Source organism: Balaenoptera ricei, chromosome 20 (genome assembly GCF_028023285.1).
Source record: "Balaenoptera ricei isolate mBalRic1 chromosome 20, mBalRic1.hap2, whole genome shotgun sequence".
Classification (NCBI taxonomy): Eukaryota; Metazoa; Chordata; class Mammalia; order Artiodactyla; family Balaenopteridae; genus Balaenoptera; species Balaenoptera ricei.
Window position 1 is genome coordinate 8,277,420 of NC_082658.1, and position 27,014 is coordinate 8,304,433.

At 60.6% G+C, this 27,014-nt stretch overlaps 1 protein-coding gene across 4 annotated transcripts; it reads right to left on the minus strand.

Annotated features, from left to right (window-relative positions):
- Positions 1 to 854: 854 nt before the first annotated feature.
- On the minus strand, positions 855 to 27,014 carry RHBDF2 (rhomboid 5 homolog 2). Of its 4 annotated transcripts, none has more exons than XM_059907748.1 (20): positions 26,964 to 27,014; positions 26,605 to 26,805; positions 14,753 to 14,954; positions 11,381 to 11,538; positions 10,463 to 10,590; positions 9,071 to 9,266; positions 8,783 to 8,986; positions 7,340 to 7,468; positions 6,849 to 6,967; positions 6,495 to 6,689; positions 5,323 to 5,434; positions 5,023 to 5,097; positions 4,674 to 4,835; positions 4,211 to 4,320; positions 3,998 to 4,061; positions 3,809 to 3,903; positions 3,501 to 3,576; positions 3,249 to 3,349; positions 2,908 to 3,061; positions 855 to 2,214 (listed from the first exon to the last, which is right to left on the minus strand). In XM_059907748.1, exons 4-20 carry the CDS (start codon positions 11,522 to 11,524, stop codon positions 1,795 to 1,797), a joined length of 2,484 nt encoding a protein of 827 aa, XP_059763731.1. In that variant the 5' UTR covers positions 11,525 to 11,538; positions 14,753 to 14,954; positions 26,605 to 26,805; positions 26,964 to 27,014; the 3' UTR covers positions 855 to 1,794. The 4 variants fall into 4 exon arrangements, with proteins under 4 accessions (XP_059763731.1, XP_059763730.1, XP_059763729.1 ...); XM_059907747.1 differs by lacking the exons at positions 26,605 to 26,805; positions 26,964 to 27,014 and adding exons at positions 24,682 to 24,837; positions 26,498 to 26,532; XM_059907746.1 differs by lacking the exons at positions 26,605 to 26,805; positions 26,964 to 27,014 and adding an exon at positions 26,498 to 26,571.

A 27,014-nucleotide genomic window follows, 5' to 3' on the forward strand; every position in this document is an offset into this window, starting at 1 on the left:
CTCCTACCCAGTCCCACTGTCCCCTTCTCTGCCCTGCTGTCGCTCAGCTCAGCTCAGCCTGAAGGGAGACAGTGATTCCCAGAGGGGCCTGGGGTGGGGGTGGGGTGAAATAAAGAGAGGGCGGGGCGGCTGCTCCCAGCCCAGGCTGCCCTGCTGGGGCACGAGAGCTGTAACCTCCAGTCTGTCCGCGCAAGGCCCTGTGGACCCCCTGCATCCACACTGTGCCCACATGTGGCTGGGTGGGTGAATTGGGGACAGTGGGAGGCGGCCTGCAGCCCTCTTCAGCGTCCTCACCAAAGGAGCCGGGTGCCCAGGGGGCCCTTATTCCCCCAGGCCCAGGGCTGCCCCTTCCCATCCTCATCCCTGGAATGGAGGCAGCCGGGAGCAGGGAAGGGCAGGGGCCACCTCCCAGATCCCCCCACCACCCTGGGCACCCATGGTTACTGTGGGTCCTCTGTCCCACCGGGTGTGGGGTGAGGGGCTGGGGGGGCAGGGGATGGGTCAGGGCTGCACCCCCACCTCCGCACTGCCTCTGCCAGGACGGCCCTCCCCTCCGCCCAGCCAGACCCCTGACTGGGGCCTGGGGAACGCAGGGGTCTGAAGATTTGACACCACCTTCTCAAGGGCCCCCTTGAGCCCCTCCATGTGACCCCAACCTGGCTTCTTCTCCAACCAAATCTCCCACAAGTCCCACAGGCATCCACTGTCCCTTTGGGCCAAGCCCCTGCCCCCTAGCTCCTCACGGCTGCCCCTGCCACCCCCCACTCCCAAAATGAAGGTCCAGCTTCTATTCTATGCAAGGCTTGAGGTCAAAAGACGATATTTTCTTGAAGAATATCATTTAATACATTTCAGACATCGTCCATACAAAGTTAGCGTTACTTTAAAAAAATTAGGACCATAATATAAACTGGTAAAAAAAAAAAAAAAAAAAGGCCTGATTGACCTTGGGCAACCCCTGGACACAGATCCTTGGGGTGGCCCTGCCCTCGCCTGGGCAGGAGTGAGGCAGAGGATGGTGGGCTGGCTGGCGTCAGTCCAGCCCCAGGTGGCAGAACACTGACTTGAAGGAAGGGCCTGGGCTGGGAGGGGCTGGGGGGCCTGGGTGCGGGGCGGGTTCAGCCTCTGTTTGCTGAGAACAGCGGAGGCTCTAGGCTTCCCAGTCTAGCTGTGTCTCTTTGCTCCTTCTCTGCCCCAGACCACGGCCAAACCCCGTCCCAGAAGGTTCGGACCCGGAGCGTTATGGGCAGGCTCACCAGGCCACGGATGAATGCAGGGCGTGGACTCACAGGGCAGAGATGGGAGGGGAAACAAGAAGGGGCCGTGGCCAGGCAGGGCTGGGAACCTGGTGGGAACCCCAGCCAGGTCCCCAGGAAGGGCAAGCTCACAGCAACGGGGAGGGGGAACGTACCAGCAGAGCCGGAGGTGGGAGACGGGCAGCAGCCCAGGACCCTGGGAAGAAAGCAGCCCACCCCCCAGGAAGTGGTCCTGACAGCAGGGGAGCAGGGTGATGTCAGGGCCTGGGTCCTGAGCTGCAGAGAAGCACATGCTTGGAGTGTCCCCCAGCCCGGGCCTGGGAAGGGGGGCCTCAGTTCCCCAAGGAGCCCCCCCTTGATGACCGTCTCCCGCAGACTCAGCCTCTCCTCAGGGCAGAGCTCCTGGGAGCAGGGCCGGCCCCACAGGGTCTCTGGAGCGGGGGTGGGAGCTGTGCAGGCAGGCAGCCTGGCCCGGGCACAGTCCCCGTGTCCTCAGCGCTGCGTGGGAGCAGCCGCGCCGGCCCCGCCAGGCAGGTGGTCAGTGCAGCACCTGGTCCAGCTCGTACTTCTCGCAGAAGTGGCTGGTGAAGGGGAAGCAGGTGAGGTACTCGATCCAGGGCCAGTGGATGGGGTAGACGTAGAGCCAGATGACCAGCGAGGTGAAGAGGCCGGCGAAGACCAGCAGCGACACGAGGATGAGGGCGCGCTTGCGGTACTTGTCACTCGTGCCGAAGGTGATGTAGGGCAGGAAGGCGAAGGCCAGCAGCAGGCCGCTGAGGAAGCCAAAGATGTGGGCGATGTTGTCAATCCAGGGCAGGAGGCCGCAGATGAACAGGAAGAGCACGATGGCCGACAGGTTCAGGAAGGCCTTCCAGGGCCGCTCCAGCAGCTGCCAGCTCTGGAAGAGCTCCACGAAGAGGCAGGCCAGGAGGCCGAACTGAGACCCTGCCGGGCCCACCTGGGGTGGGCGGGTGGGGAGGGGACAGGGTCACTTCCAGGTGCCAGGTGGGAGCCTGTGGGGATGCCTGGGCACAGCCGGGCTGGAGCCCCAGGACCTGGGTCATCCTCTCCGTGAGCCCCTCCCAGGGTGGGGACCCTGAACCTGATGGCCGGGGGGCAGGAGAGGTGCAGCTGGAGCTGCTGGAAACAAAGCTGGACTCGTTCCACCCACCGTTTCTGCAACACTGAGCACCTACTACGTGCACGCCCAGTGCAATAAGCAGGACAGACTGCTCCAGGCAGCGCACGTGGGGAGGGACAGACACTGAACAAGCCCACAGCGTGAGGCTGAACTGATCAAAAAACTGCCGTTTCTTTGGGTCAAGAACGGTCGCACGAGGGCAACCTCATATGGCCTAACTCATAGGTATGGGACGCGCTGGCAGGCGGTGGTCATGGTCAAGGAGAGAAATGAAGCAGAGAAGAGGCAGAGTGAGGCACGGGGTCCAGAAGGTCTTTCTGGAGGTGACCTCTACACGTGACCCAGGAGGCATCGCTGCTCCCTCGCGCCTCGGAACGGACTAAGGAATCGGCCGGGAAGCCCCCAGCTTAGCTGTCCATCCGCTGCTGAGCCTGACGTGGCAGGGCCAAGCCAGGCGGGAGGCGTGGAAGCGGTAGAGCCAGCCCTCCCTGCCGCATCCTGAGTCCCTACCTCCGCGCGGTACGGGAGGAAGACGGCACTGGCGAGGTTGCCGGTGATGCCGCTGAGGACGAAGATGATGGCGATGCGGTGCCAGCCGGCCAGCTTCTCCAGGTCTCGCAGGATGGTCATTTGGAAGATCACAGACACGAGGCAGTGCACCACGCTGGGCGGAGACACACCGGGCATCAGCGCCCCCCCCCCCCCCCCCAGTCTGCCAGCCAGGTACTTCGGGAGCAGCGGGGTCTGGCGGGTTGTGCCGGCTGCGCCCTGGCCCAGGGGCCCCTCCTCCGGGAGTCCAGGTGGGCGGGCCCCACAAGGGTCTGGGGGGTGGGCAGCGGGGCACCTCTTACCCAGCGTGGAGGAACAGAGACAGCCAGAGCCTGTAGAACTGATCTGGGGCCTCAGGGTTGAGGAAGGGCAGCAGCCCACATACCTTGTCCAAGCAGTGCACCTGGGGGTGAGAGCATGGCAGTCAGTGCCTGGGGTCCGGCTGGGTCCGAGGCCCCGCTGCAGGGGGCAGGACCAGAGACCCACTGCAGGAGGGCATGCAGGCTGCTGCGCCTGGCTGCTCGTGCCCAGGGCCCCACCAGACCCCACCTCACCTGGGAGCAGAGCGTGGCCTCTTCGTGGAAATAGCCGTGCATGAACTCACAGTATTCCCGAGTGGTGATCTCACAGCTGCGGGACAGGGAGGCAAGGCGAACATCTGGGGCCTGAGTCCTGCCCCCCCCCCCCGCCTAGTGCCCAGTGCCCGGCCGCAGCAGGCATCGCTGGCAGGACGCGGTGCCCCTCTGCAGGAACCTGCCCACACCACGGACGGCCCCCGAGTGGGGAGGGAGGACGCCAGCTGGGTGGTGGGTGGCAGAGGGGGAGCACAGGGGCTCCGGGCAGAGGGTCCAGGCCGGCTCACCTGCCCTTGGTGCCGATGCAGCAGGGGCGGCCCCGGATCTGGCAGTCCATGTGCGGGAAGCCCGAGCGGTTACTCCTGGTCTGCTCCGTGCAGATCTGCCAGGAGGGGCAGAGACAGCGGCTGGGGCTGTGCAGCAGCACACAGGCCCTCCCCACCCTTCCCGGACCGCTCTCCTCCCTGGACACTCACCGGCCACTTGGTGATGTCATCGGGCCAGATGTGGGCACCACTGGAGGCCGGCTCCTCGCAGGTTCTGGAAGCAGAGGTCGGAGGGGGCAAAAAGAGGGGCCACGGCATCCCCAGCCTGCCACGCCCACTGGCCAACATCCCCATGGGTGGCACAGACCACATGATACTCAGCCCCATCTTCTCAGCTCAGCTGTGGGTCCCCCGGGACTGTACCTGGGGTCCTGGTTGCACACGGCCCCCGATGTCCGCTTTTGGCCCAGCGCAGACTTGTCCATGGGGGGCCCCGTATCATCCCGCCACTTGACAAAAGTGGCCAAAGTCTCCTGGAGGATGGAGGCAGGCTGGTCATGGCTAGGACAAGGTCACCACCATCAGAGTGGGCAAGGGCCCCTCCAGGGCAGGGGCTCTTGCCCTGTTGTCCAGGGCTCAGGCTCATCTCCCAGACCCCCACCGCTGCTGACACTCCCAAGACCCAGCTTTCACTGCTCTGGGGCTGGGGAGGTTGGCACCCTCCCTGTGCTGAGCTGCGTGCAGGGGTGTGTGATGCCAGGGAGGGCAGAGGAAGGACAGAGGCAACGTAGACACTTGAAGGGCCCCTCCCCCAGGCTGGGGCAAGTGGAGATGGTGCAGGGGACCAGGGTGGGGCTCGCAGGGGTCGGAGGGCCTCTGCCCGCACCGAGCAGTCCTGCTCCTGCGTCTGGATGCAGCCCGAGTGGTCATTCTGGACACAGCAGCCCGAGTCCCGCTCCAGGCCTCGCTCCCGCAGCACCAGCCGCTCGATCTGCCGGTCCTTCCGGATGCAGGGCGAGAACTTGGCTCCCAGGTGGATCAAGTCAATCTGGGGGCGGAGGGCGTGGCGGGGGGAGTGAGCTGGGGTCCAGACCTGGCTGCTCTGTTGAGAGTCACCCCCTAGGGGCCCCCGATGAGGGGGGCTTCCAGGCAAGCCAACCCCCTTCCTGCCCAGCTGGGGGTGACAGAGGCCAGAGGCTCCCTGCTGAGATGCTGTCCCTGCCTGGGCCCCTTACCGAGCTGGGGCCAATCCAGAAGTTCTCCTGCTGGGTGCACTTCACGCTCTCATACACACCTTTGTTCCTGAGTACCTGGTGCAGAGGTGGAAGGATGGGGGGGGGGGTCAGGGGTTTCTCTGTCCCAGGGAAGGGCCTCCAGGAAGGGGCTGACAAGCAAAGCAGTGGTGAGCCCAGAGCACCCTCCTGCTTGGGCCAGGTTGTTGCCGTGGGAGGGAACGGGTGGCCCAAGATGCTGGCGCCTCTTGTGGGGAGGCTAGGATCTCCAGGGCGGAGCCCCCCTTCCCTAGCCCCACTCACCAGCTCGGTGGTGACGTGCTGGGCGAAGCCCACAGGCGCGATGCCGTACGTGCAAATCACCAGCAGCGTGATGATGATGTGGACACACGTCAGCCAGTAGGTGAAGTAGGGCCTGCGGGCAGAGGCCTCGGGTCAGCAGAGCCAAACTCCCATCCTGACCCTCAGCCTTGCGGCACCCAGCCGCCAACAGCTCGCACCTGCTCCCTACCCTCCACCGCTCCCCTCCAACTCATCCTTCTCCACAGCAACTCTTAAAATGCACCTCTACGCGTCTCTCCCAGCTTAAATCCTTTCCATGGCTTCTCGCTGCCCTGGGGATAAAGTCTAACATGGCTCCTTCCCCACTGGTCGCACGGGCTTGCTATGTCTGCCCACCTCCCTGGCCTCCTTCCTCTCCTTCTCCTGCAGTTCCTGGAACAAACCCCAATCCCTGCAGCCCCAGGGCCTTTGCACATGATGCTTCCTTTGCCTGGGATGCTCTTGCCATCTCTCTTCAACCAGCTAACTGCTGCTCCTCCTGACGACACTCCTCCCCACCAACTGTTCACTCCCACTCTCTGTCCTCCTTCTCCAGGACACTCACCACACCTGCTATCACTTAATTTTTTGTAACTTAGGGTCCAATGTCTATCAGGTTGCTGCTAATTGTACATTCTTTGAGAACGGCCTCTTCCCAATCCTCTGGCTGCCCCTGAGGTCTCTGTGCAGGCCTCTTCACAGTCCCTTCACTCGTGGTCACAGCTTCTAACTGCCCCTCTGACCTACCCTGCCCGCCCTGCTCCGCTGTTCCAGGGCCTGTGTGGCGGTGCTCAGTGAACACCTGTTGCTGGGCTGCCGTCTGGGAGCCCAGCAGAGGAAGCAGGCCCAGAAAGCGGGGGGGGTGGAGAAGAGGCAGCAACACCCGACAACCCTTCCCAGGTGACATGCATGCTTGTAGGGTGACCCTAGGGACTGTCGCTGCTCCCCTGACCCACAGGAGGTGCTCACCAAAGGCTGGATGAGCAATAAGGGGAGCTTCGAGAGGGGCCCCAGGGGAACCTGGACGCTCCCAGGCCCTCCTAGATGGCTCTCAGCCCTTCTCCCCTGGGCCCACGCCTGGGAGTGGCTCTCCAGAGCGGTGACCGCCCCCCACTGTCACAGAGTGGGTGGGGCCCCAGGCCGGCGTGGCTCACCGGTGGCTGTCGAAGCTCTCCAGCTGGCGCTGCACGGTGCTGCTGATGCTGCGGCGGTAGCTGCGGTTCAGCCAGTTGCCCACAACGCCCAGGCCGTAGTGCCGCTTCTTCCGGTCCAAGGCAAAGTGCTTCACCTTGGATGCGATACGCTTGCCGCGTTTGGCCGCGGGCACCGGGGCTCGGTCAGACTCCTTCCTGGTGAGGACGGTGGTCTCAGCCTGGTGTCCTCCCCTCCCACATCCCACGAGGGGGATCAGGAGGGACCTGTGGTCTAGGGAAGCCCCCTGGGAGGGTCGTTGGGCTCTTTCTCCACGGTGCCGCCTCCCTCCACCTGGAGGACTGCCCGGAACTCACAGAGGGATCTGCACCTCTTCGGGGGAGACCGGGGAGGCCGAGCGTGGGATGCCCCGGAAGTAGCTGGCAGAGAGTGGGGGCGACTCAAACACATCATCAGGCACGGAGCTCATTTCTTCCTGGAGTGGGTGTGGAGTCGGGGACACAAAAAGAGACAGTGTGAGGAGTCACTGTCTCCAGCACTGCCCCCAATGGCTCAATTAAAGGGCAGGACAAAGCCGGACGGGCTCTTTGGGAGGGAGGTAGAAGGCACGTGTTTGTGGGCCCTGATGGTGACTTTCCCGGCTGGCACCCTTCCTCACCCCAGGCCCTTGCCCTGCCGACAGAAAGACGGAGGCCCACGAGCTCCGAGAGGCGCACCCCCATCCCACCGACGGGCCTTTGGACATCTCAGGGGCTCCCAGCAGAGCATGACTGAGGCCGGGTGACCTCTCCTGGCTCCCGCCCACCCCGGCCCCCCGACCCCGAGGGCCCACACACCCCATGCTTGCCTTACTAAAAAATGAGGAGTAGAATGTCTCTGCTCCATCGACCGCATCCTCCTCCAGGAAGCTGGGGTAGGCAAAGCTGCGCTTGACCACCCGGCACCGCTGTCCTGTGGCATCCAGTACCGAGCGCCCCTGTGCCAGACAGAAGCATGGGCGTCAAGCCCAGGTCAGGTGCCCCTGCCCCCGACACCAAAGGAGTCTGTCAAGCCCATCTGTCCGGGGAGGTGGGACCCTGCCCAGAGCATGAGCATCTGCGAGAGAGGCCAGGACTGGGCTCCGGCTCCTGCATAGCCTGATGGCAGCAATCTCGACACGGTTGGCTCTTAACTTCTCCCTGGTGACCTCCAGCCCTCTGGCTTGGGCACCTGACACCCCACCACTCATCCTGCACTCTTATTCCCACAGGCTTCTTGGCACGGCACACCAGGCCCCTACTGACCTTTTGATCCCATCTCCTGCCATTCCTCTTGTAACCACCCTTCACTAAAACCGCCTGCTACTCCCTCCTAACTCCAGGCCTTTGCATAGGCTGTTCCCTTCCTGGCAAACCTTTCCTTATATTTCTCAAGTGCCTTCCCTGACACCAGCCTCTCCTCTGGGTGGGCCCCAGCACTTACCACACTGAATGGTGACACCTGCCCTCACCCGAGCTGAGGGCTCCTCTAGGGCAGTGACACTGACTCAACTCACTCTGTAGCCCCTGTGCCCAGCACATAAGGGGGCTCAGTAAACACAGGTCAGTGAGTGGTGCCGGCACGTTTCACTTCCTACTTTCCACCTTTCGTGTCAGTGCAGAAACCAGCTGTCCACACTAGGGACAACTAGAAGTGCACCATTTCTAGTGGGACCATTAGAAGGATGTGAGTCTGGCTGCTTGAGCTGCCACCCCACCCCCCACCCCACCCCCCGCCCAGGGATCCCGGAGCAACCACTGCTCTTGGCACAGAGGATGATGCCTGGGGACAGAGATGCTCTGGAGAGAGAGATGCTCTGGGGAGAGAGAGGCTCTGGGGAGAGAGATGCCTGGGGAGAGAGATGCTCTGGGGAGAGAGAGGCTCTGGGGAGAGAGATGCCTGGGGAGAGAGATGCTCTGGGGAGAGAGATGCCTGGGGAGAGAGATGCCTGGGGAGAGAGATGCTCTGGGGAGAGAGATGCCTGGGGAGAGAGATGCCTGGGGAGAGAGATGCTCTGGGGAGAGAGATGCTCTGGGGAGAGAGATGCCTGGGGAGAGAGATACCTGGGGAGAGAGATGCTCTGGGGAGGGAGATGCTCTGGGGAGAGAGAGGCTCTGGGGAGAGAGATGCTCTGGGGAGAGAGATGCTCTGGGGAGAGAGATGCCTGGGGAGAGAGATGCTCTGGGGAGAGAGATGCCTGGGGAGAGAGATGCCTGGGGAGAGAGATGCTCTGGGGAGAGAGAGGGAGCAGGCTGGGCAGAGGTGTCTTTACCTTGAGGAAGGCCGTGGCAGCTTGAAAGCTCATGTGGGCCACAGAGATCCTCTTGCGGTGGGGCAGGTGGGAATAGCCGGAGCGGACGCTGCTGAAGGAGGTGAGGGACAGGACCCCAGGGGTCAGGGGTGCGTGCAGGGCGTGGGGCCGGTCCACCTCGTCCGGGTGGCGGAACGCCCGTCCTCGGGCCAGGGGATCCACAATCTGGACGGGAGGGAGGTGGTGAGCAGAGTCGACCGGGCCCCGGGCCAAGTCACCTGCCGCCCCGCACCCCGTGCTGGAGCCCACCTTGGGCATCTTGCAGGGTCTTGGAGACTCGGTGCCCTGGAAGGAGGGCACCTCCTGGCTGGGGAGCTCCAGGTCCCTCTGGCACGAGGCCTTGAGGCGGCCGTAGCGGACGCTGCAGTGGTGCAGGCTCCTGCGCTGCCAGTGCTGCCGCTTCAGCTCCCAGTCGCCGCTCACCCCGAACCACTGGGCTGCGCCCCTGCGGAAGCACGTGGGGAGGGGGCAGGCGGGTGTGTGACACGGGAGCGGCCGCAATGAGAGAAAGGCCATGTGTGCAGAGAGGTGACGGGCACGTGTGTGTGTGCAGTGGGAGGTGACAGGGCACTGTGTGTGTGCAGGGGAGGTGACGGGGCACGTGTGTGTGTGCAGTGGGAGGTAACAGGGCACTGTGTGTGTGCAGGGGAGGTGACGGGGCACGTGTGTGTGCAGGGGAGGTGACGGGGCACGTGTGTGTGTGTGCAGGGGAGGTGACGGGGCACAGGTGTGTGTGTGTGCAGGGGAGGTGACGGGGCACAGGTGTGTGTGTGTGCAGGGGAGGTGACGGGGCACGTGTGTGTGTGTGCAGGGGAGGTGACGGGGCACAGGTGTGTGTGTGTGCAGGGGAGGTGACGGGGCACAGGTGTGTGTGTGCAGGGGAGGTGACGGGGCACAGGTGTGTGTGTGTGCAGGGGAGGTGACGGGGCACGTGTGTGTGTGTGCAGGGGAGGTGACGGGGCACGTGTGTGTGTGTGCAGGGGAGGTGACGGGGCACAGGTGTGTGTGTGTGCAGGGGAGGTGACGGGGCACGTGTGTGTGTGTGCAGGGGAGGTGACGGGGCACGTGTGTGTGTGTGCAGGGGAGGTGACGGGGCACGTGTGTGTGTGCAGTGGGAGGTAACGGCACTGTGTGTGTGCAGGGGAGGTGATGGGGCACGTGTGTGTGTGCAGGGGAGGTGACGGGGCACATGTGTGTGTGTGTGCAGGGGAGGTGACGGGGCACGTGTGTGTGTGTGCAGGGGAGGTGATGGGGCACGTGTGTGTGTGCAGGGGAGGTGACAGGGCACATGTGTGTGTGTACGCAGTGGGAGGGGCAGATCAGCTTCCCCTTGACCCCTGGTTCGGTGCCCAGGAACCAGATGGGCAGAGGGGGAATCAAGTCAAGAGCCTGAGGGCTGAGCTGGGAAGGCCCCGGGAGCTGCCCTGAAGGGCAGTGGTCCACCCCCAGCTCCTTGACTCCCCGCAGCCTCCTCACTGTGGCTTCTGACCAGGCACAGAGCAGCCTGGGCCTCAGTTTTCCCGCCTGGAACATGGGCTGCCTGCCCGTGCGTCCCGGGCAGGGGCCCAGGGCCCAGGGCCCAAGAGTTGACTGGCCCAGGGCGGGGTGGGGAGGAGGCGGGGATGCGGCAGGCGTGCTCACTTGCGGATGCTCTGGGACAGCGAGGCCTGTCGGCGGAAGCCGGGGCGCTTCTCCGAGCCGCCCTCCTGCCATCGTGCCCGCGGCTCCTGGAGGCTGACGCTCTTCAGGAAGGCTGGGTTCCCGGGCCTCTGCGGACAGCGGGCAGGAGCAGGGGCTGTGGCTGCACGGAGCCCACATCCCCGGCTGGCTCTGCCCTGGCTCCCGACGCGAAGACCCAGACAGAACAAACCTCGACCCCAGGCTACCCCAAGCTGCTTTCATTCCGGGGGTCACATCGCCATTTTCTAGTGTCTTCGGCGATCCCAGCACACACTTCCCTAGCTCCCTATCCAGCGCTCCTGCCTTAGGCCTTAGCCGTGGCTAAGCCTTGGCCTCGCCTGGCTTTACACGTTTGAAAGAGCCCTTGGCATGAGTGGGCGGCATGAGACGGCCTCCCCGGTGCCCCAGGCTGCGCAGGGAGCCCACGCTCTTTGCAGCTGGTTCTCAATGAGCTCCTTATGGAGCGCTGGTCCGCACTGCTGGTGACGTTGATTCATCCCCATCCCCCCACAGGAGCCGGGCGCTGGGATCAAGCTGCTGGTGCTGCAGGCGCGCTGTGCCCCTTCCCCCAAGTCACAGACAGCCCACCGCCCGCAGAAGGGCCAGGGCTCGGGCAAGGGAATGGAAACAGCCAATTCCCAGGCGGAACTGGCAAGTGTTTCTTATTTTCCCTGGCCCACCATGAGACGGAGACCGAGTTCAGGGCCCAGCCCCTGTGAAGTCTGGGGCCAGGAAGGACGGGGTGCAGCCTACAGCAGGGCCACAGGGCAGCTGTGGCTCCAGAAGGCCCTCCTCCGGGAAGTGAAACTGCCCGAAAGGTGCCATGGGGGCACAGCGGTGGCTGGTGGCAGGGCGGCGAGTGCCCAGCTGCTCCCTTACCTGGGGCAGCATGCTGGCCTGCTCGCTGGGGGCCGGGGTCTCGGGCGGAGGGATGGTGATGGATAGGTTGGGTGGCTTCCGGCTCTGCAGGCGGCTACTGGACACCGAGGAGACGCTCTCGCCATTCTTGTCAGCGGAGGCCATGGTGGGCGGGGCAGCTGGAATGGAAACAGGGAGGGGGCACAGGTGTGTCAAGAGGCGGCAGGACAGGAGGGGACACGGGGACAGTCCAGGGTGTCAGGGTGGTGCCTGGGCAGGCAGCCCAGACTGAGAACAACCTGTATGTAAAAAGTTGGTTCAAACCTAACTCTGGACACTAAACCATGAAGCAGAGACTGACTCTGGGCTGGGTGGGGTATGGTGAGAAGGTGTATTTTTGTCCTTCATTTGCATTCCAGGGCAGCAGGGGTCTGGGAGGTCCCCAGCTTACCACCTCGTTCCATTTCCAGTCTCTCTGCTTCAGGCAAGGACCTCACCCAGAAAGGAACGCTGAGGGCCAGGGATGCAGAGCTGCCGTGATCTTGGCCACCTCATCAGCCTGGCCAGAGCAGGCCAGGGGGCCAGAGGCAGCTTCCTTGGACAAAGAGCCCTGTCTTCGTCCTGGGGGCAGGGCTTGGGGGAGGACAAGGAGAAAGGCTCCTGGCAACCCACAGACAAGGGGCCCACAGCTGTGCAGGGAGCAGGTTCTCAGAGGAGAGATCCCTGGGCTTCGAGTAAGGAAGTAGCAGCTCAGCCTAATTCCCACATAGATGAGAAAGCCACCGTACTGGTCCCTGTCCCCCAGGGTTGGCAGGTTCCTCTTTCAAAGGTAACTGAAACTGCCACCTGTCTGGTACTTTTTTCTTTTCACAAAGGAAGAATATTATATCTTAATGATAAAGATGATATGTGAACCTTGCAAAAAAAAAAAAAAAAGACTCAGAAGACTGTAAAGCAGAAAAGTGAACTCCTGGCCCGCCTGTCACCCCACGTTCCAGGAAAGAGCTCGGTGTGCACACCTCTCCAGGTGCCTCTCTGCACTTGGAAAGGGACACATGTACTTAACATTTTACATGCACTCATACCTTTTCTTCTATAGCGTGGACATCCTTCCCTGTCAATGCAGACAGATAGCTTTACCTTATCTTTCTTGATGACTGGGAAGGTTTCACTGAGTGGAATGTACCAAGATTTACTTAATTCCAGACTGATGGTTGTTTAGATTCGTGTCCAGTGTTAATGAACACCCTTGCCTATACCGTGTGTACTTGTCCCAGAATTATCGCAAGACGAACTTCTAGAAGTGGAGTTGCTCGACTGAAGAGTAACTGCATCTTGAATTTCAATGGATCTTGCCAAATGGCCCAGCCAGGAGGAAGGAGCAGTTTACCTCCACCTGGTGCTTTTCCATACATGATCGTGCCACTGACACCCACACCCCCTTTGACCCACCAGAACTAACATCTCCGCCTCATCTACTCTCTCCATTTCATCTGTCACTCTGCCCGTGACCTTTTTCTTGCTAAAATCCTTCGCTATTTCCTCTCCCCACGTCCCAAGGCTGCTGGGGCAGGTTTGATTTCTTCTCCCCTCGCAACAAGGCCAGGGACCTCACATCCATCTGCCGACTCAGGGGAGAGTCACACAGGAGCCCTCCAGCCATGGGACGGGCGGCCGAGGTGTGGAATGGCAGGGCCATCTCTGTTCCGAGTCTGTCCGCTCCCCACTCTCTGTCCAGCTCCTAGAAGAGCCACCATTGCCTCTCATCTGAAGGACCACAGCCTCCAGACTCCTCTACCTGCTGCCCCCCGAAGCTTCCACCCCGGGACCATTTTCCACACGGCGGCAGAATCCACCTTTGAAACGTGCAAATCATACCATGTCACTCCCTGCTCAATGCTAGGCCAGGACGTCCAGCTCTCACTTAAAGCAAAGTCCAAACTTCTCACTGGGGCCTCTGGACCCCTTGTGGCTTTGTCTCCTCCTTGCTCCTTCCCCACCCCATCAGGCCACCCTGGGCCCCTCACTGCCCCGCATCTGCCAAGCCTCTGTGAGGAGGTGCTGAGGGGTTGTGGTCAAAAGCACAGACTGGAGCCGGGTGGCCAGGGCTTGACCTGCACTTGACCATGGGTCACCCAAGTCCTCACCTTACAAGGGAGGAATAACCCGCTCCGCCAGAGAGGTGTCCTGGGCATCAAACAACTGCACTCATGACACACACTCAGGCAGCATGGCCACAGAAACTTGTTCTGGAACGTTCACAGCGGCATGTTCATTGCGGCCCAAAGGTGGAAACAACCCAAATGCTCACCGACATACAAATGGATGGGAGGAGGGATAAATTAGGAGGTTGGGATTAACATACACACACCACTATAAATAAAGTAATCAACAAGGATCTCCTGTATAGCACAGGGAACTCTATTCAATATTCTGTAATAACCTATCCAGGAAAAGAATCTTAAAAAGAAGAGATAAATGTACACGCATAACTGAATCATTTTGCTGCATACCTGAAACTAACACATTGTAAATCAACTATAATGTAAAGATTTAAAAAAAAGTGTAGTATAATCTGTGGAAAAAAAACATAGAAATGGATAAAGAAAATGTGCTAAATCCACACAGTGGACTATTACTCAGCCACGAAGAGGAACGTTACGCTGAGACAGGCTACAACATGGATGAACCTGGGGGATGTTATGCTAGGTGAAAGAAGCCAGACACAAAGAGACCACTTACTCCAGGGGTCCAGATACAAGTCCAGAAGAGGCAAATCTATAGAGACAGAAGGATGAGTCGTGGCTTAGGACTGGGGGAGGGGGCTGGAGGATGACAGCTGAGGGGCGTGGGTTTCACTCTGAGATGATGAAAATGTTCTACAGTTGACAGTGGTGATGGTTGCATACACCTGTGAATATACTAAAAACCATTCAACTGTACACTTTAAATGGATGAGTTTTATGTGAATTATATAAATTAAATGTGAACTATATCTCAGTAAAGCTGGTTAAAAAAAAGTCTCCAACAGGTGCTCCATAATGTTGGGCCTCTGCCCCTGCTGGTCCCCTCCTCCCCAGATAAGATCATCACACAGCAGAGCAGGTAGCTCCTTCTCATCATTCTGGCCCCAGCTTGAGCGCCACCTCCTCCAAGAAGCCCTCCCTGGCTGCCTGAGGCAGCTCCCCCTCTACCCCATGTGTCTCTCCATCACTTTACCCTGCTCACCTCCCTCTCTGCCCTCTTTCTGACTTATTTGCAGCTGCATCTCCACTGCCAGAAGAGTGCTGGTCCACATGCAGCATTAGTACATATTTGTTGAAAATCATATAAGCAAGCAAGCAAAGCAGCTGGTACCTGGGGTCCAGCCCACTCGGCTACCCAGCTTCCTACCTTCAGGGTTTGGGTTGAGCTCACAGCTTCCTTGGTCTTCTTGCAGAGGACTTTAGAGCATGTTCTTGTCCTTTCCTCACTCTGCACAGATGCTCTGGGGTGAAGCCTCAGCTCTGCGGAGAGGTGGACGGATGCAGAGACAGAAGGAAAGATGGACAGATGGCTCCAGGTCAAGCAGGGCAGCTCCCTTGGTGCTCACAGCCTATAAGGAAGGGAGGGCAGGCTCAAGGGTGCATGTCAGGACTACTGCACCTCTTAATCTTCTTGACCTCAGTCTCCTCATCTATAAAATGGGGATAATTCCAGCAGCTTCAAAGGTGAGGGATTAAGAGATATATTCTCCTCCTCCTCCCCCTGGAGTAAAGGCCCTTGTGGTGATGAGCTGGATGCTTCAGACTGCCTGGAGGCCAGCAGCCTCTGGGCATTTACCTAATAAAACCACCTAAAGACCTGGGCTCTGGGCTGGGAACCATAATCAAGATGGTCCCTACTTTCTTTTCCTGTTTCTACAGAACTTTACTAGAAACACTTAACTTTAAAAAACGCAGGCATTATTGGCTATCTTCTGATTAAGAGCTGTTTTCAATTAAAGTAAGCCAGATATTCAAGGCAGTGTTCAAATGATTCGGCAGTGTTTTGCTGTTGTTTTGGTTCTTTAAATTAATATATTTTTTTAAGGTGAAATCCACACAACATAAAAGTAAGGATTAAAAAGTGAACAACTTGTGGACTTCCCTCGTGGTCCAGAGGTTAAGAGACTGTGCTTCCACAGCAGGGGGCACGGGTTCTATTCCTAGTCGGGGAACTAAGATGCCACATATGCAGCTTGGTGCAAAAAAAGTGAACAACTCCAGGGCAAGCCTTTGTTTTTGAGAAGTCCCGCATAGCGGACATTGCCTTGTAGCAGAGCACGCGGCAGGCCTGGCTTGATAGAACCCCGAGGGCCGTCGGGGTCAGGACGGGGTCAGAGCCCCAGATGGGCCAGGCCTTGCGCGGCCCTTCGCGTGCATTATCCCACTTTGTCCTCAGAACACCCTTCGAGGTAGACATTATCATCGCTTCCATTTTGTGGATACGAATGGAGGCTCAGAGGGGTTGAATAACTTGCCCAAGCTCACACAGCCAGGAAGGGGAGCAGCTGGGACTCAAACTGCTCCGGCTATAGGGCCTGAAGTCTCCTCGGGAAACAGGCGCCCCTTCTCCTTAAAGCTGGGGTACACTCTGGGCTGGACAGCCTCCTATCAGGGAGACAGAGTAGAGAGTCCAGCCTGGAGGGAAACTTGGTCGAGCATCTCAGCACTTTGCAAGCTGTGTTCCTCAGAGGGCTGGGGTTACCCAGAGGTGCCCAAGGGGCCGCCATGGGGTGAACTGGAGGCCAGGGGAGGGTCTGGGCTCCCCGCTCATTCCATGGGGCAGCACCCCTCTGGCTTTACATATTAGAGCGGGGTCTTTCACTTGGTTGCTGAAGTCGTCCAGCTACAGGTGAGAGGAACTCTGGGTGTGGAGGGGGTGCCAGAGAGGGATCTGACGCAGAGCTGGAGGCCCAGGACGCTCCCTGCTTAAGGCCTGAGCAAGACTTGGACATCACCCTTCTACCCCTAAGGGCAGGGAGTTCTGACCCTGCATCCCAGGGCAGACAGGCCGTGGATGATGAGGCCACTCGGAGATCACAGACAGACGGGACGTGGTGCTGGCCCGGCTGGCGCCTCGGACGCCACTCGGCACCACTCTGGGGACAGCTCCAAGACAACAGCCTCACCTGGGACCCCTGCACAGAAAGTTCTCCAGCTTGGCCTCCTCTGGGACCAGGGTACAGTGAGAGGGCACCAGGCGGGCACTGCCCTGGGAAACTGGCACCAAGGAGGGAGGGATGCAGTGGAGGAAGGCTGGTGGTAAGCGCGGGGCTGCCAGGTTTGAGCTTGGGTAAGGTCACCAAGCAGGTAGGATCCTTCTGGAACTCACAGCTGATTACATCTCCCCACAGTCAACACCAGTGCCCTTCAAAACCTGCCCCACACCCCACTGGACACACCACGTCCCCCGCAGCTCCCCAAGCTCCTGCTTCCTCTCATCGGAGGCCCTGCACCTGGCCCACCAGGCTCCACCCCATCTGCCTGGCCAACACCTACCAGCTGCTTTAGGGAGGGTAAAGTGTCACCTCCTCCAGGAAGCCTGTCGCGTTACCACCAGCCAAAATCAACCACTTTCTCACAGCATCCTGCAGAGATTTGCCTACACGTAGGTATCTCCCACCCACCCCTGGGCAGCACAGGGTCCACAACCCAGCTAGCCCCCTTAATGGCTAACTGGATGGAAGGCGGGGGAGAGGGTGGGCGCATGCATGCCTGCAGATGGTCAGTCCACACTGACCCTGAACAGAAACTGTCTTCCACAATCCTGCAGCCAGCCCAGGAAGTGGCTCATTCTGGAAGGCTCTACCGAGTGCTGCTTGCCCCACCCCTGCTCCGTGACCACTGCCCGGCCAAGGATGGAGGATGCTGTCCCAGGATGAGGCCCCAGAGGACCTCCTGTTCCCCCCCTTCTCCAGCACAGCCCAGATTCCCCAACTCGCCCCCCCATCCCAAGGCCATACCACCCCTGGCTGGGACCCCTAGCCCAGGACTTGCTGTGCTGCTGGCATCTGTCCCAATCTTCTGACAGGAAGAAGGGCAGACTCAATCCAAGGCCGAAGGACTGGGGAGACCGGACCAACCCCAGGGAAATCCTAGGGGTCCCAAAGAGAAGTGGTGCGGCCCTGGAGAGCAGAGACAGGGCTGGGGCACACCTTCCCGGGGAGCCATTTAACCATCTTCATAGGGTGGTGCTGAGAACCCTGGCCTGTAAGTAGCTTTACCGGCACAGCCTCAGTTTCCTTCTCTGTTAAGCGAAGGGATTGGACAAGGGGATGGCCCAGCTTTGACACACGTGAGGCCCACACATTTGGCATAAAAACACCACTTTGCGGACTTCCCTGGTGGTCCAGTGGTTAAGCCTCTGCGCTTCCATTGCAGGGGGCACGGGTTCGATCGCTGGTCGGGGAACTAAGATCCCGCATGCTGCAGGGCGCGGACAAAAAACAAAAACACACACCACTTTGCCCCAGTCGCTCCCCACCGCAGACGGGAGGGCCTGCTCCTGAGACCGTGTGCCCCCAACTTGTGCAGAGATGGTAGCAGGTGCACCAGAAGCCCAGCCCCTGCCTCGGGGCTCAGGGGGGGAGGGGGAGGGGGTGGCAGGTGCTCGGGGCAGATGCAGGGGTCATGGGACCCACTCTGGGCACCTGCGTAACCCCAGTCCAGGGCGTGGAGCAGCCCAGACGGCAGAGACCAGACAGAAAAAGTGCTGGAACACTGGGAGCACCCGCCCCGCCCAACCCTTATCTCCCGTGCCCCGAAAGTGCTTGCTCACTGCAGAGGAAATTGTGACATCCTGGGACCAGGCTTCCTCCTGGCCCAGTCACATCCGTTGCTCTCTGAGACCCCTAGGCTTGTGGCAGCGCCCAGACCGTGGGCGGGGGCGGGGGGGAGGTTTGAGGGCCTGGTCCACCCGGCGGGGCCACTGCCACTTGCCCGCAAAAATTTTGGCTTCGGTGGGACCTTCCCCAGAAAAGAGCCTTCAGCCCCAGGATACCTAGGAGACCCCCAAAGGGCCCTGGGTAGAGGGAGGGGGTCCAGCATGGGGTAGCAGGGGTGCATATGCAAAGAAGCAGCGCAGTACAGAGTTCACACCACCCGGAGGCACCCATGGGTAGACCAACCCAGGGTCTGAGCCACCACTATGCCCACACCCAGTAGCATAACCCCTTTAGCAGCAGCCAGGATCAGGCACATATGGCAGAAACACAGACTCAGAAACTACAAGCTGGTGCCGCCGGGGAAGCCGGTTTCCCCACAAAGGGTGGAGCTGGGCACGGCCCGCTGAGCCCGGTCCCGGCAGCCACAGCCAGGGTGAGCCGGGCCTCCCCGGTGGGTCCCCCGCCAGAGCACTACCGGGGCACACGCAGGCAGGGTGCCCCCTCCCCAGGCTGCATGGGCCCACCGTCCCCTCCCCACCTGCCCCCACGTGTGCTTCCACTGTCCTGAGGAGTCTGGCTCCGGCGCCCGCCTTCCCTCTCCACCTGCCCGCCACCGACACACTAGCAGGTTTCTGAAGGCTCCCCTGGTCTTGCCAACGGTGGATGGATTCTCCATACCCCCGGCTGTGAGGACCTCACGAGCTGGAAGCAGGCGACTGACACGAGGACTCAGCCTGCGTGTGGTCAGAAATGGGGACAGAGAGAAGGGAGGGGCCCTTGGAGGAGGGGCGAGCAGCCCCTCCAGAGGGGAAACAGGCTTTCTGAACCACGAGACATGGTCAGGAAGTTTACGGGACCCCTACGGGGAGTGCCTCAGGTCCCCTGAACAGAGGAAGGGAAGAAACCACCACCTGGCCCAGAGGTTCCTCCCAGCTGGCGGTGCACGGGCGGTCTGCAGGGAAGGGAGGCGGCCAGGGCCGCTGGGACCTGCCTGTCCCCCGCTGAATCACAGGATGTCGGGGTGAGGGCGGGGGGCAAGGAAGTGGCCTCTCTCCCCGGCTTCCCTGTCACAGAAACCGAAACCTGATGCTTCCCTCCCCACAGCCCTTCTGGGAACTGGGTCATTTTTAGAAAGCAGCAAGGAGGAAGCAGCAGGGAGCAATCCCCAGCGAAACCCCTGGTTCTGCTGATCTCGGAGCCACTCCGGCTGCCACGAGGCCCGGCAGGAGCAGCTCACGTAAAGACTGCAACCTCGCCCGGGCTCCCTACCCGCTGGCCCACACGGCCGGTGACTCACCCCGGACCCTCCCTGCCCTGGCGAGAGCCCGTGGGGACAGGAGCGCCAGGCAGGAGGGAGCAAAGGCGGCCAGCTGGGGGTCAGGCAGGACTAGGAAGACAAAAAATGGACAGACCAAGAGGGAGGGAAGCAAAGTGTCCCAGTTGGAGGCTGCAAACCCAATCATCAGAGCTAGAGAAGGCAGGGGGGGGGGAGGACGCCGATCTATCTCCAGAAGCCAGCAGGAGCCGTCCCTGGGCCCCCTCCCTCCTGGCAAGCAGCCACTTCCCTAGAGGTGCCAGTCGGCAGACACACTTCACAGGCTGCCCCAGCGCACGCTCACCCTTCAGCCCAGCTGCCCCCAGTGGAGAGGAAAAATGAAACCACCTGTGGGTTTGTGCCCCAGCCACAGGGAGAGGCCCCACTCACAGAGGGCCCTGGCCTGGGGAGGCCCCAATTCCTCCTCCACCTTTAAGGGCTTTGCTCAAACTCTAGAAGACAAAGAACCTGGGGACAGGTTCAGGGACCTGGTGACCTTCCCCATCAGACCCCAGGCTCTGGGCTCCCCGTGACCCAGTTAGAGTGGCTTGGGCGTCACGGCCAACCACAGACACGGGAAGCGGGCGCTGGGCACATGCTCTTGGTGGCAGCCTGGAACCCAGTGCCCGCCAAGAGCGTGTGGGCGCGAGGAGGACGGGTTGCCATGTTCCCAACCCCACTCTGTACCACCCGGAGGCTTTCTCAGGACCACACGCCAGCAGGGCTGGCAGAGATGTGAATACCCCATCTTCTGTGGGGACCCCAATTCCAGAAAGCCAGCTGGGAGTGCCCGAGCCCCGTGTCCCCACGTCCTAAGGTGTGGCAGCTGCTGGCAACATACAGGGACAGGCATTACTGGAAGTGGAAGTGCCACCAGATCTCCCCAGCTGACCACAGTGCCGGGCCCTGCCCGCCGTGGTGCCCTCCCAGAGGCCCCTCTGGGAATCTCTGGACTCCAGAAGCTGCTGATGGAAGCAGATCAGGGGAGAGCAGCTGAGCAGAGACCTTCCAGACCCCAGGCAGTGGCAGCTTCCAGAGCCTGGGGGCCGATGGCAGCTTAAGGACGACAGCGGGAAGGGAGCCGAGTGGCCAGGCCCTGGGGTGCTCTGCCCAGCAGCCTGGCCTCCTTTGGGAAGGTGGCCTATTCTGTCCCAACCCTGCTGTTCCCTGAGCATTGCTGGGAAGGAGAGGAGTCAGAAGTGGCCGCTAGGGGTTCAGAAGGCTCTGGTCCTTCCAGGCCAGACACCAGGGCACAGGAGGGATCCTGGAGAGGGCTCAGGCACCTCTGGGCACCACGCTGTCCCAGGTTTGATGTGAACCAGGCTTTGCTCCAAACACTCGTGAGGATTTGCCTCTCTTGGGATCTTGGGGTACTGGGAGTTGGGTTTCCACTGGACCTTGGAACAGGCAGAGGCCTAGCACATGCTCAGTGGTCGGGGGAGGATGGGGTGCAGCACGGGTTGGGGGAGCAGGAGAGGCCCACTTCACGCCTGCTGGGGGCTCCCACACCCCGAGGTGTGACCAGGCTGTTTCCAGACACGACTAACCTCGGCACACAGAGCAGGCCTGTCTCGTGCTTGCAAGGGCGGAGTCCACCCAACTCCCACCCACTCCTCGTGGCCTGGCTCCAGACAGTGAAAACACTGTCCAACTGGGGGAGACAGGGTCAGAGCCCCAGCCCCAACTGCTGTGTGATCTTGGGCAAGCCCCTTGGCATCTCTGAGCCTCAGTATGTTTATGCATAAGATGCTAAGGAGCCTCCCAGGGGTCTGCAATCTAGGTGGCTCTGTCACCATTAGCTAGGGGTCACCCTGGGAGCACAGGCAGCTGAGGGACAAGGTCTGACCACATCTCACAGAGAAGCAAGCACCTCACCCAACGTCACTCAGCCGCAGGTCAGGCCCTGGGCTGCCCTGAGTCCCTCACCTCAACACACTCAGGACAGGGCGCTGGGTGCCCCTCGCTTCTAGAAGCCCAGGTCGGCTGTTAGCAGGGAGGGAACATGCCAGGCAAACACTTTTCAGCTTGTAAACAGTCATTAAGGAGCTAATAAACCAGACTTCCCAGAATCCTGCCCTGGGGCTTGCTCCTTCCCTGGAAGAGGCTGGCCCCAGCCCCGAAGGCTGCTGCGAGGGCTTCGGGGGCACACGGACATGGGCCATCCAGGCCACTCAGACCAGGGGAGCTCTCCACACACGTCCCCAACCCCATCCCCCCCTCTTGCTTTGGAGCTGTATGGGTTCTCTTGTTGAGAAATGAGGGCTGGGGAGCTGGAGACAGGGCTTAAACCCTGGCTTGGCCACCTAACCCGCTGGGAGACTGGGCAAGTTATCACTTCTGAGCCTCAGTTTCCTCTGCTGCAAAATGGGATGATGCAGCCCCCATCCCCAGGGATGACACGAGATCATGAGTGCACAGTGCCAGGGACACAGTTGGTGGCTGGTAAGTGGTAGCTTCTATTATTCCCAGCTGACCTCTGCCACCATCGCTCACTCGGTTCCTACATCTGAGCCAAGAGCTCCAGAGGTGACAGATCTCTGCTTGACAGGTGGGGAGACTGAGGCTCAAAGAGATGAAGTCACCTGTCCAAGGTTACATAGTTACGTGGTGGGGCTGTGGCCTCCTGCCACCTTGGAACTGGTCAAGCAAAGTGGCAAAAGAACGGGCAGGGGGGTGGTGACTCAGGTGCTGGGGGCGAGTTTTAGGTGCACAGGCCTTTGACTCATGTGCCCCTCCCAGGCCCCCAAGCAGAAATGACATCACCTAAGGCTTGATGGCACTTCCGAGCTTATCTAAGGGCTTTCACAAACATTCCCTCACCCTTGTCCTTATCTCACGATTGTCATTGGCTGATAAAGCCATGAGCTAAACAGCCAGGGCTCAGGCCAGACTGCAGTTTCAAGTCCTGCCTCTGCCCGGTCCCACGGCAGCTCTCTCACCTTCTCTTCCAGGCCTTTGGGGCCCACACTAGAGGCATGACCTGAGGAGAGCCACCAGGAGAGGGAAAAGGTGCTTCTTGCTCGCAGCCCGGCAGGACCACCTGAGGACCCTCTCGCCACAAGCTCCGGGGCCACACGTGGGAGGCAGAGAAAACCAAGCTTACCCCGCTCCCAGCTCCAAGGAGCCCGGCCAGAGGGAGCAAGGGCTGAAGGTCACGGCCTCCACGACCACCTCCCCCCCCACCATCATGACGCACATGCTGGAGGGCGGGGGCCAGCAGTTCACAGCCAGATCCTCCACTCCCAGATGGAAACCCACCCTCTGTTCCCATGGCCTCCGTGGTGCTGAGGTTCCCCTGCCCCCCAGACACAGCCACTTCTGCAGGATAACAGCAGTGCTGCCATTCTGCAGCACGTTCTCACCTCATCCCCCCAACAGCCCATGAGACGAGGTAAGACCTCTGGCACCACCATGAGTCTGTGCCAAAGGCACACAGACACGTTCCTGTTACTGTGACAGCTCCCTCACTGCACTCCTAGTGCAGCCGGGCACCTGCCCGGGCTTTACATGAATCACCACTGGAATCCTCACAGCAACCCTCCCAAGCAGACTACTGTGAGCCCACTGGGGAAACTGAGGCACGGACTACTTAAGTGACCCCCATCCTACTGACCACTCTCTCATAGCCCAGGTGCCTGCCAGCCTTTGGGCCTGGCTTCTTGGCTCCCCAACCTGGGAATCACCCCCTCCCGCTGCTACCCCTCACCCTCCAGACCAGCGTCCCTGATGGGCCCACCTCGTCTGCCCTGCCCGCTTAGCTCCAACCACTTTCCTAGAGGGGCTTGGAATGTGCCTTCCTGTAGCTTTGAAACCTCAAGTCTTGCATCTGGGTCCCTGGATAAACTTACTGCATGAGGGAATGTGGACACAGTGGCTTTCTGTACTTCCCTGAAGTTGAGAAGAAACTGTTTCCTTTATGCCAGTCCTGAGAGCTGCCTTTGCCTGGCAGCCTCCCCGCCGGGGTCACCACACGCTAGGTCAGCCTGCACTGACGTCCCCGCCACTCCTGCCCCCGCCTGGCCCAGCCAGATGGGAAACTGGGAGCAGAGGCGTGAGCTCACTCTGGAAATCCCCACGGTGGCCAGGGCAACACTGAGGCCTGCTCCAAAGTGGGTGGCACAGAGACCCAAGGGGAACTGCAACCTGGAGAGCACATCTCCCCTGATGCTGCACCAGGTGGCAGGCAGGGGGCCGGGGCCACCCCAATCCTGCAACCGCTCATCCCGACCCAAAGGGAAGTGCCAGGTGGCTCATCCAAGTCACATGCACAGACATACACCCCTGACTTCCTGCTCTCATCTGGGGTCTTTCCTGGGGACAAGTTTACACAGCAAGTCAACAGGAACCCTGTGAAGAGCTCTGGCCACAGTGAAAACACCACCACTGACTCAGAGCTGGGCTCGGACCCCAGCAGCTCCCACAGTGCATTTCTGGTGTGATTTATTCCTCCTCTTCGAGTGCCAGGGGTCCCCTCCTAGGCAATGAGCGTGTGCCTGTGTGCATATGTGCGTGTGTGTTACACCAGGTATGGCTGCAGCTCAGAAATGAGCAAATCAGGTAGAAGTCACCTGGTACTCTTTTGCCGGCAGATGGCAGAAGGTTTTAGGGCTGGGCCTGGGAACAGACAGCCCAGGTTCAATGTCAGGCCCTGACAATTACTTCCTGAACAGCTTTGTCCAAGCCTGAATGCTGCTTTGTGCCTTGAGAGGCACACAACAGATGGGGGTCACTATTATGGGGTTTTTTGTTTTTTTTTTCAGCTGAAAAGATGAAAGTCTCACTCCAGCCGTTTAAACTTAAAAGACCAAAAGAAGCATCAAAAAGCAAAAGTCAAACCAGAAACTGCCACCTACCCTCTGACCCCACCAGGGTTCCCAGGTCAGGAGGCCAGGGTCCAGAAGTGAACAGGATGGTGGGGGGAGGGAGGGATGGATATTGTCAGGAAGTGGGAAGGGAGGGCAGTGAGGTGGCCTGGGCTCCTGGGCATGAACGGCTGCTTCATCCCATCCTGCCCCGCTGTGACAGCCCCCCGCCCCAATTCCCTGCAAAGCGGGAGCATACTCCTTGAGTCCAACCCAAATAATTCAAAGTCATGCCTACCGGGGGAACCCCAGGCCTGTGGCTCTGCTGTCCTCCATCTCTCACTGGTGCTCAGCTAACACCACGAGCAGGGGGCGCATCACTCCACCAGCAGCTGGGCCCACCCTGGGCCTCTTGTCTCACCCAGGGTTCCCACAGCCACGGTGGAACTTTCTACTGCAGGAGGGAAGCAGATTAGGGAGCCGCAAGGAATTAGGCATCCTGTTATTCCTCGGATGTTATTTTCCTGGTGTAAGTGACGGAGGAATTAGGTGTGGGTTCAGAAAGGAAAATTACAGCTGGTCACACGGCGTCAGGCGTCCAGGCCCACCTGGCAGTCCAGCGTTGGGAAAATCTATGAGAACAGAGCTCGCGGCCCGCCCCCCCATAGGCGTATTTGACCTCCAGGGCTGCCCTGGCTCACCCTGCGTGGGAGGTGCCCTAGGGGTGAAACACTCCAGGACAGAGCTGTGAGAGGGCCCCTGTTCCCAGCGCCTCCCCCAGAGCACCCAGAACTGCTTCCTGCAGGGCTCATGGTTTAAGCAGGGAAGAGGCAGGCTTGTGGCACCAAGGGAGGCCTGCTGCTAGGGCATAACTGCCCTCACACCTCCTTACCGCTTATCTCATTTAGGCTTATTCCAAGTTCCTCCTCTAACCCCTGGGGAAACTGAGGCAGGGAGGGGCAGTCAACGAGAAGTAACTTGGTGGACCGGGCACTGCGCCAGGGCTGCTCAACCTCAGCACAGCACTACTGACACTTTGGGCTGAGTAATTCTTTGTGGTGGGAGCTGCCCCGTGCACTGCAGGATGTTTAGCAGCATTCCTGGCCTCTACACCCTAGACCCCCTCCCCGGAGTTGTGACAACCAAAATGTCTCCAGACACTGCCGAATGTCCCCTGGCAGGCAAAAATCACCCCCTGTTGAGGAGCACTGCTTTAAAAGAAGCTTCACTTTCCACTCTTTGCTCTGCTTTACCTACAGCGAGTGACAGTAACATAACACAGACTCTGGGCTCATTATGCCACCCACACAGGGTCCTAAATCTATAGCCATTGGGAAAGAGAAGCCAGTCCACGTGTGGGGTCAAACCCGCAAGCCCTCCCCTCCTTAGACACTCCCTCTCAGGGGCTCCAATTCTAGGCCTTCCCCCTTGGCCTTTCACCCAGTCAGGCTGAGACCTGGGCTCTCCTCTGCCCTGGGGTGGTGGGTTTATACTCTAGGGACTACTCCTCTCTAACCCAACACAGTGCCCTGGGGGAACGGAGGAGGGGCAACCTTCCCAAGCCCCTCTGTCCAGAAGTCAGGAGTCCTGGGTCCAATTTCTGAGCTCTGGTCCAGCCTGGCTGTGAGCCCACCCTCCCGCACCTGTTTCCACCTCTGCTAGACTGAATGGACAAACTCCGCCCCGACCGCGGCTGCTCACCCAGGAGAAAGGGGAGGGGAGGGGAAGGTATGAATTCCAGGCGCTTCTGGGAGGAAGGCGGGACCGCGCGGTCCTGCCCTGGGGCTGTCCCCTCTCTTCCTCCCGGGACTTTAAACTTCTGCCCAATCAGCATACCCCCACCTCTGGTGACCCGTGGCCCAGGCACCCCTTAGGCGTCTTGTCCGAGCTGAGTCCCAGGGGCCCGCAGACCCGGTCCAGCGGCCCCGTCCGAGTCGAGCCCCGGCCTCTGGCCTCGGGCTCGGCCCACGTGTGGCCCGAGTACCCCGCAGCGCCAGCCCCTTCACCGGCCGCGCCCCGCCGCCCCAGGGCATGCTTGGGCGCGACCCCACGGCCCTTCCGGGGCCCGAACCCGGCTGCAGCGAACCCGGCCCCGCCCGTCGCCCCGCGCTCACCTCCCTGCGGCCCCAAGTTCGCGGGACTCAGCTCGTAGCGGCGCCGGCCCGCGCCTGGGCGGTGGCTCCTGGGGGCGGGGCCCCCCAGCGCTCCGCCTCTTCCCTACCTGCGCGCGGGCGGGGGGCGGGGCCCGCGGGGCCCCGCTCGGTCCCAGACGCAAGTGTCCTGCTCCGCTGTTCCCGGCTCGCGCTGCCCTTCCGCGGTAGGCCTAGTGGTGTCCCCGCCTGGGCAGAGCCCTATTTTCCGCCGGAGCTGGTCTCTTCCGGGCGCCGTCCTCTCCTCCCCCGACAAAGCGTATAATCTAGGTCTGAAGTGCCATCATCAGGTCAACCCCCAAGAAAAACCACTCCAATAACAGCCACCTTCCATACCCCTCCCTCCAGAGCCTTCATCCTTAGGACGGGCCTGTTCCCTCGAAACTTTTAGCCCTCACCCTTTCCCTGAAACACATTTGGAGAGTCTCACCTACAAGTCCTGCTGCAGCTCCCGCCTCCGGGACGCCTTCTCTGATCTCCG